Here is a 14,103-nt window from a genome sequence, read left to right on the forward strand (position 1 = left end):
AGGATAAAATTTTATTTAAGCTAATCAAATTAAATCTACAAGCCACTCACAATAAAGAATGTATGTATGTATTTATTTATTTTATTAAAATTCATAGAAAAGATATCACTCAATATAAATATTTATGAGTTTAATTTGTAAACTAAAAGTATCTATAGTAATTTTGATTGATGATTCAAATTAAATTTAAACAAACCTCTCACAAAGCATATATTTGTCAAAAAAATGAAAATGCATAAAAAATATATTAATCAATCTATGAATTTAATTTGTAACCTAAAAATATCTTTTATAAAATATGATAGATAAATCCTTTTTAAATTTAATATAGCCTTCCTCAAGATAGCAAGCATTTATTTTTTATTAAAATGTAAATGCGTAAAAAAAAATCAGTCAATTTTTTTAAGTTTTAACCTAAAAGTAGCTTTTGTAAAATATGATTGATAAATCATAATAAATTTTAATAAAACCTATTACAAGATTGCTTTATTTGTTATAAAATTAAAATACCTAACAAAGATATCAATCAATTTCTATAAGTTTAATTTGCAACATAAAAGTAACTTTTGTAAAATATTATTGATAAATCAATTTAATCATTTAAAAATAATGTGATCTGTGTAAATATTATTAAGGAATGTATCTGGTATTTGTTTGTACATCTATGAGAGAAAGATGATAAATATCTAATTATAAATATTTGCTCTTTTAATCAAATAATATCTAATTAAAATAATAATTAACATTGTTAAAGTAGCATTTTTGTTATTTGGATTTTTGATAAAAATAGATTTTGTTTGTTTGATAAATTAATCATAATTGTAATTTTTTTGATGCAAGAAAGGAGTCGCAGCTAGTAACTATTTATAACTAGCGTTTTAAATCTAACTTCATCTTCTATTTCTATTATTTGCGCTATTTTAGTTCTGTTTGCATATCTAAAAATAAAAGAATTTAAAACATTATCGATTAAGCTTTATTGCTTTATGGTTATTTCTGACGCTATGTATTCGATTGCATGGTTTTTCATTCCACAGACTATCAAAGGAGATGAAATAGAAAACAATTGGAGTTGCTAAGCTAGTGCATTTTTACTCTAATTTGGCTAATTATCTTCTGTATTTTGGAGCACCATGATAAGCCATGCTATTTATTCTGCTATTATAAAAGGTCATATTGAAGAATCATCTCTACTAAAAAAATACATGGTAATTACTTATGGACTTTCTGGCTTAATTTCATCTGTGTAATTACAATTTATAAATTATACCATTTCTTAATATAATTCATTAAATTTATATTAAAAATTAAATGAAATTTGACGAAAAAGTCTTAAAATAATTTTAAAAAGTTTAATTTTCAATTCATTTTTGGTATATAATTATATTATTAACATATTTTTTGTTTGAATTGACTTAAAAACATAATTATAAAGACCGTTTATTAATGGATCGTATGGGCCAGTTGAGTATTTTTGCTGGATCTAGATAAGTCAACATGATAAAATAGGCACAAATTAAATAAGAATGAGCCTATTTTACTTACCTATCTGGGTTCTCTTCTTAATATAAATATTTTTTTACTACAAAATTGATAGATTTGAAAAGAAAATAGCCAAGGGTAACAATCTTAAGCACAAGACTCATAGAAAGTTTATATATTATTCTTTGATTTTTATAGAAACTTGGATATCTCCTACTATCTTAAGAACTTTAAATATGTCAGAAGTAACCTCATAATCTGTTTTCCCCTTAGCTTGTATAGCTATAGTTACTTCAAGGCTTTAGGGATTCATGAGGTTTCTATTATATGTGTTTAGCAAAAAAATAACAAAAATAATAAAACATTATCTGACAAGTAGTAGAATAGCTTCTTATCATACATCATCTCAAAGTAATCCTGACATTAAATAAAATTCAAGAAAATCTTAAAAGGCCATTTTTAAAACAATTCAAAACTCTCCATAAAAATAGAAATTATCAATTAATAATGAAAAATAAGACCAAAACACTAGTATAAGCAATAATTAAGAAGACTTAGAATATGATAATATTAAAGACAGAGATCTTTCTTTTTTATCTATAGAAATGTGAAAATGCTGCTTAGTTTATTAACAGATAATTTTAAATTATTCAAATATAACTTATTATTTTAATTTGCAAAATATATTATCATTCAGATTTGTCTAATTTAATATTTTTATTTATTTTCAGATTACTATCTTAAACAATTTAGTATGTATCTTATTTCATATTCAAATTATAAATTGAATCTCTCAATAATATTTAGAATGATTTATTTCAATAAATTAAATTTATTTATCATTTGAAAATTTGTATTAATATAATTAAAAAATAAAAAAAATCAATTTAAATATATTTTCTACATTTTTTGAATTCTTAAAATACATTTTATATAAAAGATGATTCTAAAAAGAATGTCTGTCTATGAAAGTTTATCTATTCTTAATTTCAGAATTATTTCTTATGGAAATTAGCTCAGTTAAAGTCAATCCTCATCAAATTAATAAAAAAATTTAATAGATTATTATTAATAATAATTTTTATTAGCATTTTTTTTGGAATATTTTAATCATTCGATTAATTAATGAAAAATTATTTTAAGAAATTTAATTTAAAAAATATAACAAAATGTATGAAGAAGACTTTTAAAAATAAAAATACATTTTTATCAATAGATTATTTATAAAATAATTATTAAAGTAAAAAAATGTAGGCAGGTGAGTATCTATGATAGTGAAGTTATAGTTACTCCTATAGATAGTGATAATGTCTAGAATTATCTTGTAAATACTTCTGTATAAGTCGTTAAATCATCTTAAAATTCACTACCACCCATAAAATAAATAATGTATTGTGTTCCATTTTTAAGTTAATCGAAATAAAAACTTGACTGCTTATATAATTGCACATTTTAATAGGCTATTTACATTCCATTTTTAAATACAGTTCCTTTATTATTTAAAAATATGTTAATTGATTAAACTCTTAAAAAATATTAAGTTAAAGATATTAATTCTTTTAAGGAAAACTTCTTAAATTAATTTTACATGTAAAGAAAATTTAGTTAAAAAGTAAAGACAATGATAATATTTAAAAATTTTTTACCTTAGTAATTGACTCCTTTTTAAAGTTAACTAGGATCAGGTTTAATTGAATTCGCCGATAATTCTTCTAAAGCTAGATAAATGAACCTATTATAAAAACATTCATTATAAAATTTGCTTGTAGCATAAACTATTACCCATTAGAAGTAAGCTTAAGGTTAGAAATAGTTACGTTAGTTTAACCAATTGTTATTTTGTCAGGAGTACTTAAATCAAATGATATTGTTGAATATTGAATTTAGACAGGATTTGAAATAGATTAAATCTTTGGTAAGCTTGGAATGTAGCTTGAAAGTATTCTGATAAAGTTTTTCTAGTCTGAAATAGCTGCAGCCATGTAGTTAAAATACTAAACATTAGGTAAATAGTTTAAAGGAGCTATATAAACTACTGCTTAGGAAGTGGATTGAGTATTCTATTTATAAAAAATAACCATTATTGATCTAAACCAAATACATTTATTAACAAATCAATCATTAAAAATTCTTTTTTTAAGAATATCTTTAAAAATATTTGGAAACAGTTTTTATGAAGGAAAGAAAGAAATTTAATTTTGGGTTTAATAAAAATTTATGAAAGAATATTGATATGATTGTCTTTAAGTTAAATATAAAATATAAATTTTATTAAAATCTACATTAGGTAAGGGTTGTGGACTAATAAAGCTAACTCTTAGTTATGAGGATTTGCATTTGCTCCCTTCCCTTAAGTAAACAAGACTTGAAGGGATAGTTAAAAATTCAGATATAATACAACATAACTTTCTCTTTTGAGAGTCTGTAAGGTTGGAAACAAATTAAATTGTGAATTAATTGAGAAGAGATCCATTATCGCTTGTTTAGAATTAGGCATTCACTTTATCACTACTATCTCCGTTAAACGTTTAGCAAAAGGCTTCCACTTTATACTATTGTAATGAAGATAAGTTTGTCATTTGTACAGTAAGCACAGCACCATTTGATAAAATGTATCCATATTATTCAATAAGGCTGTAAGAATCTTAAAAGTTCTTCAAGTTATTTTAAAAAGTAAAAATAATATTTAGTTTTAATTTTAAATTAAATATTCTAAAATATTCTAAAACATTCAAAAAATAATTCATTTCTTATTTGTAAAACAGTATAAACAAGAAACTAATCCTTCTTAATCAATTAAATAGAGAAAAAATCACATTATAAAAGCAATTAAAAAAATATTTTGATATTATGCAATAGCTGAATAAAGAAAAATAAAATACTTAAAATTATGCAATTGATTATTGCTTTATGAATGCAGCAGTTGCAGGTGGCTAGCTAAGTTAAGATATTCTATAATATATGATTCCTATGTTGCTACATGTGAATTCAACTGGTTAGCTTGTTGGTGTTACTTTAGTAGAATCTATTGTAATAGATAGCTTAGTAAATTAATAGTTATTTAAGTCTAACTCCACATTGATTTTGCTATTTGCTTAAATAAATTATGATCCAGGTCCTTTTTTATAAAAAATAAACTTTTAATTGTTTGAAGGCTTAACAAAATTTAAAATAATTACCAAATGTGTTAAAGGAAATAGTAAAAACACTATCTACAATATTGTTATTAACTTAGAATTAGAAAATTTATTAAACATTGAATTGATCAAATTTCATAGAAGCTCCTTAAATAACTTCAATATCACCGTTAGCAACAGGTTATACTGTGATGCTATCTATTATTCTTTGATTAGAAAGATCTAGAACAATAGGTGGAGATATACCATTTTTAGGAACTTTTAGCTTCATTACAGAGTAGTTTACTGAAACAATATTATTCCTAACATTTATTTCTATGTTTTTTTATTTTAATTTTATTTATGAATCCCATTAAATAGAAATTTACATATTGATGGGATATTTGAGTATAAATTGAATGGGTCTGAGACTTTATAAAACATAGCAATATATGATCCTTATCTAGTTTATGAATTACCTCCAATGAACACCTTTAAACTAGTATCTCCGATAGAACATATAGGAGTCTTTGGAAAAATAGTTAACTTTTATTAGCTAGTATCACTTAAACTTATTGAGATTTACCCTTAAAAGCTCAAGCTAGTATTTAGTGGCCTTAAGAAAATTTATGTTTAAAGTACTCCATTAACAGCATCTACTTAGTAAATTTGATTTCCATTGCTATCAAACCATCCAAGATATTGAGTTTAATTAATTTACTAAAAATTAATAGCGTTACTATTCATTAAATAAGAGTCTCCGTAGTAAATAGTTGAGCCTGTTAGAGTATCTACTAAACTCACAGATGGTTTAACAAAAACAATATTAGAGAGCCAAATTTCTGGATTGTTTATATCTGAATTAGAAGTAATTAATTAAAATAAATCAATATTTATTTATATTAAGCTTAAATAAAAAATATTTGAGTTATTTATTTATAAATTAGAATTTTACTTTTTAAATAATTTATTTAATTGTATTTTTTCCAAGTTTGATTAATTCATAATAAAGTATTAACTTTAAAAAATTTATTTTTAATTTAAATAATCAAAATTAGAAATACAAAAGTAAAGTTTTAAAATATTTAATTTAATAAATTTTGAATAAAAGTATTAAAAATAATATTTAAGATTAATAAGTCATAAACAAATATTTAGAGTTAAGATTTGTCTTTTAAAATAAAATAAGGATGAATGAATATTTTTATCAAATTTTTAATGCTAATATTTTTATTTAAAAATTAAGGTTATTTTTTAAGAAGAGGTCTTAAACTAAAATAATTTTGTATCTTAGATTTTAGAAATTTAATTTTAAATTGTTCAACTAGTTAAACAAAGATGTTTAAAATTAAAATTTTATTTTGAAAAAAACTAGAAATTTTGATATTAATATTAATTTGATGGGAATAAGAATAAATAAAATATTTAAATTATCTGAACTTTTAAATTTTTAAAAATATAAATAAGTTTTAAAAATAATAAAGAAAGAAAGAAAGAAAAAATAAAATGAGTGAAGTTACTTACTTGTTATATATAATAAAAAAGTGCTGAGAGTTGAAGATGATGTCTAGTTCTAAGAAATTTCTTAACTTCCTGAAAATATCTTAAATATTACTGTACTTCCTTCTCTTCTACAAAACTATCCCAAAATATTATTTTATTCTACATTTTAAATCAGGCATTGGCTAACATTTTCATCCTATTTTTAATTTAAAATTACAAAATTATTTTTACCAAAGATATTTTTTTAGTTATAAAATTTATACATTTGTGATTTTCCAAATGGAGGGAAAGTTAACTTAGAATTAAGATGTTGATGTTATGTAAGTTGAGTTTAATGTTAAGTAGAAAGTATAGCTTGATAACTGATCTAAAATTGTATTTGAAAGCTGCATTGAATTTATAATCAGAGGCTAAGTCGTAAAATTTGACTCCATAATCGAATCTGCTACACCTTCTTCAAAAATAGATGGATTTGTATAATCAAAAACAACTAAAAAAGAAAATTTGGCAAATTAGTTGTACTTTGCTAGACTCACACCAGAAACAATCACTAAAAGTAAATTTGAACTTTGTTACGGAATTCCACTAAACCTTAGAGTATTCCATGAATCTATAAAGCAATCCACTCTTATAGAATTTACTTAGCAAGAAAAAGAGTATTTTAGATTACCATTAATATCATAATTAAATGGAAATTGTATGAAAATTGAACTTTTGCCATTTAACAATTCTATTTAAATTTTGTGAAAATTAGTTTAATAATTTATTTCAATAAATATTTATTCATAAGCTTGTAAATTTTAGTTTAAACAGCAAAGTTTTTTAAATTATTTATATTTTATCAATAAAATATGTTTTAATATTGGGAAAAATAAACAATAAAATTTACATTTTTTTGTGTTTTAATGGTAATTTTAATTATGTTTTTTTAAAAATAGTCAAAAAAATAAATAGTTAATTTATTTACAAGTTGATTTTGTTTTAATGGAAAATGTGATAGAGCTTATAGATCCTTATTTATTTCCTAGAATGCTTTAGATAAAGGGATAACCAATTGAAAAATAATTTGGAGGATTAAATTGAGAAGGGAATTGATAATTATCACTTTACTAGAAGACAGATGTATAAAGATAATCTTGAATTACAATATTGATAGGTAAAACAATAGTAGCACTTGGATAAATAACATTAGAGCAAGTAAAAATAAAATTGTTTGTGTCTTTTAAATCTTATTTTATTGTTAAAAGAAGACTACCTCCTGAGTTTGAGTTTATATATGTAAGAGAACTAAATAAGCCTGTAAGTTATGTGTTTCCGTTTCCATTATCTTAAAAAATCTAGCATATTCTTGAATTAATTGTTTAATCAAAAAGCTGCTTATTATAAACACCAAAAGTACCTAAATTAAGTACTATTCTATCAAAAATATTTGCATTAAATTGTATCTAAGCTAAACTTTAGTAATTAAACCCAAAAGAAAGACTAAATTATCCAACCTATCCATAAGACTAAGGCTTAAATTATATTTAGTAAGTATTTATATTCAATTTTTGAGGAGGTGGGCTTGAAGAAACATCCTGAAACAAATAAGGAGATGGGTTTGGCTTTTTTTTCAAAAATAAAATGTATATATCTTTTATTTATCAATTTTTAATGAAAAAAATAAAATTGATTGATTGATTTAAAATTGAGAAAGTAATGATATTTATTTTATTGATTTAAACAAAGAGAGAGTTTATTTTTTAAGAAAGTAATTTAAAAAAATGGATGATGAAAAAGTTTGTTTTATTTCTAAAAAACCTTTATTTTAAAAAAGCATTAAATAAAATAAATAAATATTTAATAAATTGTATTGATTGTTAGTAAAAATATATTAAAAATATTTGCTGATTAATCAAATATTTTATTTATTCATTTCATTAAAAAAAGAGTTTTAAAAGTGCATCTATTATAAAATTATAAAGAAAAAATATAAATTAAATAAATGTATGAATCAAAGTTTGATAAATAAAAAGTTAAGAAAAATCTAAAACAATTCATATCTAGATTCGATTTCTATTCATTTTATTAATTTTTAAATTTTGGGTTCTTAACTCTAAAATAAAATGTAGTAATTTTTAAATTAAAAGTGAAATTAGTTACTGTTTAGGCAAGCAATTAGCATTAGTAAGTACCACTTTAGTTTGTGACATAGGTTAAACATAGATTAGCTGTGAAACTTTTATCTTTATTGTTATTTCCACTTGCAATTATTTGGTTTGCATAATGATAAATGACAAATGTACTTTTAAAAGTACAATATTTGCAGGAATTTCCTATCAAGAAATCAATTTGTAAGTTGTTTGAACTGATTTACACTGTGCAGGCATATTCAAATACTTAATACTGAGGATCGTAAAATAAGCATTACTTACCTGGAATGATGTATTAGCTCGTAAAGCTCTAAAGTATTCTAACCATCATACCTTATTAAAAAGGTATGTTAGTGTTGATTTGTGAGATTTAATATTAAATCAGATTATCTTATGTACCCCAAAAAAGTTTTGCTGAAAGAACTGTAACTTAAATATTATTTGGATTTTATATGTTTTAAGAGAATTGATAAGCATATCTCAAATATCCCTATGCATTACTTATTGCAAATATAGTATCAGAAGGAGTTTATGTTGATGTTTAGGGTATCAAAAAGTTACTTATAGATTGTTAAAGACTGCTAGTATCTGCAGCAGAAATCGGGCAATACATCACAAATCTTTAGAGTGTTTAAGGAGGATTGCTAGTATTATTATAGCTAAAATTAAAGTAGAAACATCCTTAGCTACTTTGGGTGTTTAAAAAACTCCAAGATGCTATTAATGTAAACGCTGATCCAGAAAGAAAACTTGTCTTCTAATCATTTTAATAATTATTTTAAATAGGATCAGAGTCTACAAACTTTAAATCGACAGACATTTAAACAGTACTTCCTATATTATTTAAATTTTTAAATGTGAATGAATTTCTCTAAATTGTTGGAAATAAGCTATCATTAGGAAAATTCGTCAGTGAGCTCAACTAGTTTCCAAAAATAAGTCTTCTATGGATGTTTGAATTAGCCTCAACTAAATTCTGAGAAGAAGCACTCAGCCTGTATATCATGTCATATTAATAATAGTTACTCTTTTAAAATTGTTTGTAATTTGGATCAATTTCAATTGTAGCAACATAAACCTCAAATTAATCAGAGTATTGATTTAACTAAATTGGCAGAATTATTGTTACAGAAGTTCCAGCTGTAAGAGCTATTGAAATAATAAATTTTATTAGTAATTTTTAAATTGGATAAATAAAATCTAAGATTAAATTAAAAAATAATTAATTTTTTTATTTGAATCTGTAATTTGTTCTTTATTAAAATCAACTCTGAAAAAAAAATTTTCTAGAGATTTAAAGATATAACAAAAATTTTTATTTTTTAATTTTCAAAGCTTGGTCTTAAGATGTTAGGAATTATATTAACTGACAATTTATGTATTTATTTATTTATTTAATCCTTTTTGTTTATTTCAAAAATTTTAAAGATAATATAAATTTAGCAGCTTTTTAACTAAATTTAGAAAAATGTTGATTTGGTTAATAATAAATATTCAAATAAAAGAATTTAAGTTTACTTAAATTTGTTATGACTAGCTAGTTCATATTTTGATAAATCAATCCATGACTAATTAAGTTTGCTGCGTTTGTAGATATTGTCCCATATCCTAGATACTAGGTATTATTATTTAGAATACTGGATCCACACTGAACAATTTAAGGTTTTGTTTCATTATCTTTTAAGTTGATTTAAATGTATAAATTGTATATTTTTTAATTAAATGTAATTTACTTTAAAAGCTAACATCACTTATGAATGAACCTCCCTCAAAAAAAATGATGAACCCTTAATTTCCTGAAGTAATATCACTTGCTTGAAAAGTTATGGTAAGAGATAGCAAAGTCGGTACAACAGAAGGAATATTTCCAAATGTAGTTCCTTTGTACTAATTTACTATTGACAATTAGTAATTTTAATTTTGGACTGAAAAATCTACTGTATATGAATTGGCTAGGTAATATCCTCCAAGAACAGGAGTTGGACCTAAAATTTAATCATAAGTCATTATGTAGAAATCCAAAATATTTTATGTTGCATATGGAGTAGTCTTAAAGTTAATTGTTGCTGGGCTTATTGAAAAGTCATTTCTTGTGAAGAGTTTAGAAAGAGCATCAGTTGTTGAAGCAGATACTTAAATAATTGTGAATAAGCTCTAAGAATAGCTTATGCTGTGACTTATATTTTGGTTCAAAAGAGAGTAACTGTTTACATATGTATTAACATCAAAAGATATTTGAGGGTTTACTGCTATTTAAACGCCTGCACTGTATGGAACTGTCTATGAAAGAGTCATATTAGTTGTAGTCAAATCTCCATTTGGTATATCCAAACTAAAAATTAGCTTCTAAGGAGAGCTTGAAGCTACTATACCCAGAGTACCTCCACTAAGATAAGGCCTTTTAAAAGCTTAATATATAAAAATTATTTATCTCTCAAGTAAAAAGACTTGTTTTATCTCAAAAAAAAAAATGCAGAGAGAAAATTTTAATCAAGTATGAAGAATTAATATTAAATATAGCATTTTATAAGAAATTTTAATAAATTGATTGAAAGCATTTATGAAATAACCTTTCATAAATAAAGAGCTTATTTTATTAATTTTTTAATTTATGACAATATTTTATTTATTAAATATTTTATTTGAAATTGTTAAATTACACGCTGCTCTTGTAGTAGTATCAAAAGGTTAAGTTGTAACTATAGTTTGGTTATAGTAACTATATGACCATGCATTAGCATTTACAGTTCTTACTTAAGTTGTAGTAATTGTTTATTTAACATTTAAAGGTGTAGAGTCTAAAGTTCGAACTTAATTGGGATATTAAACAGTAAATATATCAAGTTATGAGAAATTATTTGGTAAATTAGACTGTGCACTGTCATATGAAAGATAAAAACGAAATCCAATGTGATAGCTAGTTCCTTGCACTATTTAACCCACGTTTGTACATTTAATGTATCTTAAATGTGTTTAGACAAAATTATTGACAACAGTACAAGCTACTGATTATGTTTTAGAGAGATTTGGTAAGTTTTCAGATATGGATTAAACTAATACATATGATCCAGTGTCTGGAACAGTGCCTGATGGTACCTAATATTTTTAAAAAAGGGGTTTAGTAATTTTATTAGATAATATGATATACTTAAAAGTGAAGCTCTAATTCTTGGCCTATTGGTGTGCTCTGATTTATTTAGAAAATAAATTTTATGGCATTGAAAATAGAAGAACCTTAAACTGTGTTTGTGTTTCTTATCAGACAGATTAAAAAATTTGGACTTAATTGAGTATTAATAGGAATTCCGTAAGATAAATTGACTGAGGTTTGAGTTAAAAATAGCTGCTACAGTCCAAAAAGATTTTCTTATGAGACTTCATCTGTTATATGACTCCCTTGCTACTAAATAACTCTTAATTTAAATCCAACATTTGCTTCGATTCTATTAGCGTTTTATGCAATAGTAGCAATTTTAAGAGCAAAATCTAATAATTCAAATAAATGAGTTGCAATATATATTATTAATGAAAGCAATTAATTACTTGAAGGAATATTTTAGTTATTGTAATAAAATACAAGTTTATTATTTTAAAATTAACAAGAATAAAGTGAAGGTTCTATAGCTGTTATTTGAGTATCCTAGACGGAGTAACAAAATTATATGAATTAGAAACCCTAAGGTATGAATGATATTTCAAATTTAACATTTCCGTAATAAGACTTTGAAGTTATTATTGTAAAAAATATAGGGTACACTCCTCCTGGGCTAAAAGCCTGATCAGAAACTGTGGCGTCAACCGAAAATTACACATTTCTTTATGGGGCAACAGTGTACCTAATATTTTATAGTAATTTTATTAAAAGCCTTAAAATATTTATTTATTTCATACCTAATAACTGCAAAATTAGGATTGTAATCATATATGAATGAGTAGTCTGATGTAAAGTCCATGATAGTTTCAACTTCTAAAATAGTGTTGCTAGTTAAAAGTTATTGGTTTAGACTCGCCCCTAAGGCCGTTGCTTGAATAACCAGTGTGTAGATCAAATTACTGCTAAACTTTTAGCCAAATTAAAAATAATACCTTCCTATGGTATCTACTCTCATATTGATGGCATATAATTAAACAGTTTACTAAGATATTTTAAAATAATAAAAATAAATAAATAAATTCATATTTTTTTTAATATTGTAAAATAACTCAATCATTTTATTTGTTTAATTATAATTTAAGAAACGTTTAAAATCAAATAACTAAATATTTATTTATTTATTATCTATCTATCTGTCTTAGTTATTTGTTATATCTAAAAATTTTATGAAGAAGAGAGCAAAAAATTTTTTTTTTGCAAATTTAAATTATGTATTTATTTTTAAGAAGCAAAATTGTTTGTTGCTCAAATAAAGCAATTATAATACAGGTGGTGTCACTGTGTTATCTTGATAAGTTAAGGTAACTGATTAAATAGAAGCTGATAGATTTTATGAAGGATCATGTATAGGATTAGGAAATATAATTCTAATAGCATCTTTTTATTGATCTAATGTGGTAGTAGAAACCTAAAACTGAAAAGTATATTAAGAAGTATATCCAATATTTGAGTAATCCATCATCATGTCATAATTTTAAATACTCCCAGCTAAACAAATTTTTACCAGCCCTAACAGGGCTATCAAAAACTGTATAGTAATTGATATTTTTTAAAGCATTTTTACAAATTATTTAATTTCTAGTTGAATAAAAGCAAAATATTATTAGATTTTGGCTAATAAATAATTATATAGGAAACTTTAAATTAGATAGAATCTGTAATGAATTTTTGCATATTTTTAAATCATAAAAAAACCATCACAACATATTTTAAAAAATAGATAAATCAACTCAATTTAAATATTTTATTTTTACAAAATCTTTTATTGATTTAAATTCATTATAATTATGAGCATAAAATACTATTTATAAAACCAAAACTCATTTATAAAATATATTTGATCTATTGTTTTGATAATCTTAAAATTTGTCAAAATATTTCAATAAATTTCGTTAATTTAGTTAAAATTTATTGTTTTGAACTATTATTGTTTATTTAAGAATTAGATATTTTTAAAGATTTCACTTTATTTACTTAATATTTTTATAAAATCAATCAATATATCAAATTGATTTTTAAAATTTCAAATTAAATCTAGTGATTTTATATATCAAAAGTAAATCATTCAAAACATTTTCAATATAATATTTATAAACTATTCAGATCACAATTTTTGAAGGCATTTTTATTATCTGAAATCATTTTTTAAATTATTGTTAAAATTATTTACATTTTTGTAAGAATAAGTATATTAAATTAATTAAAAATTTATATAAATGTACAAAATTCCATCAAATTGTCTTTTAATTTTTATAAGAATGAGTAATTTAAATTGATTTAAAAATTGAATTAAATGCACAAAAAAAGTTCATCTACATCTTTATGTTTTTATTTTCAATACATTCTCATTATAAAATTATTTATTAAATTAAAAGTTTATGAGTTATTTTAAAAATTTGAATTCATATTTTTGAATTATATTTATTGTGAATTAAAATTGAATGTATTTTTATTTTACTTAAATATATTTTGTAAAAGATCTATTGTAAAATTTAAAAAGTATTCAATTAATTTATTTTTGTTTATTTGTTAATTATTATTAATTGCATATCTCTTTTTATTCAAAATACTCATTTTTTATTCTTATTAAGTTTTCTTTTTGTTTTGAAATTTAGAAATAGGGCTTCACTAATATTTATTAGTTATTTTTATGTTAAAATTCAATCAAAAATTAATTATAATAAAAATTTTAATTCAGTAACAATAATATGAAACA

At 22.6% G+C, this 14,103-nt stretch overlaps 2 protein-coding genes across 2 annotated transcripts; one reads left to right on the top strand and one right to left on the bottom strand. All coding sequences in view use genetic code 6, as the record gives it.

The window, feature by feature from the left end:
- Nucleotides 1–748: 748 nt before the first annotated feature.
- Nucleotides 749–2,279, top strand: TTHERM_00678130 (7 transmembrane receptor secretin family protein). The gene is made up of 2 exons (XM_001027789.2): nucleotides 749–1,246; nucleotides 1,436–2,279. Exons 1-2 carry the CDS (start codon nucleotides 834–836, stop codon nucleotides 2,091–2,093), a joined length of 1,071 nt encoding a protein of 356 aa, XP_001027789.2. The 5' UTR covers nucleotides 749–833; the 3' UTR covers nucleotides 2,094–2,279.
- A 412-nt stretch (nucleotides 2,280–2,691) lies between these two features.
- TTHERM_00678140 (transmembrane protein, putative) lies at nucleotides 2,692–12,852 on the bottom strand (the record flags this gene model as incomplete). The annotated part of the gene is made up of 18 exons (XM_001027790.2): nucleotides 2,692–2,972; nucleotides 3,129–3,214; nucleotides 3,265–3,542; nucleotides 3,765–4,136; nucleotides 4,365–4,600; nucleotides 4,662–4,934; nucleotides 4,988–5,455; nucleotides 6,123–6,297; nucleotides 6,365–6,831; nucleotides 7,069–7,705; nucleotides 8,244–9,382; nucleotides 9,752–9,910; nucleotides 9,967–10,641; nucleotides 10,894–11,329; nucleotides 11,382–11,719; nucleotides 11,777–12,069; nucleotides 12,125–12,369; nucleotides 12,655–12,852. 18 exons carry the CDS (start codon nucleotides 12,850–12,852, stop codon nucleotides 2,692–2,694), a joined length of 6,756 nt encoding a protein of 2,251 aa, XP_001027790.2.
- Between the last annotated feature and the right edge of the window lie 1,251 nt (nucleotides 12,853–14,103).

The sequence above is a fragment of the Tetrahymena thermophila genome (genome assembly GCF_000189635.1).
Source record: "Tetrahymena thermophila SB210 genomic scaffold scf_8253823, whole genome shotgun sequence".
In the NCBI taxonomy this organism is placed as follows: domain Eukaryota; phylum Ciliophora; class Oligohymenophorea; order Hymenostomatida; family Tetrahymenidae; genus Tetrahymena; species Tetrahymena thermophila.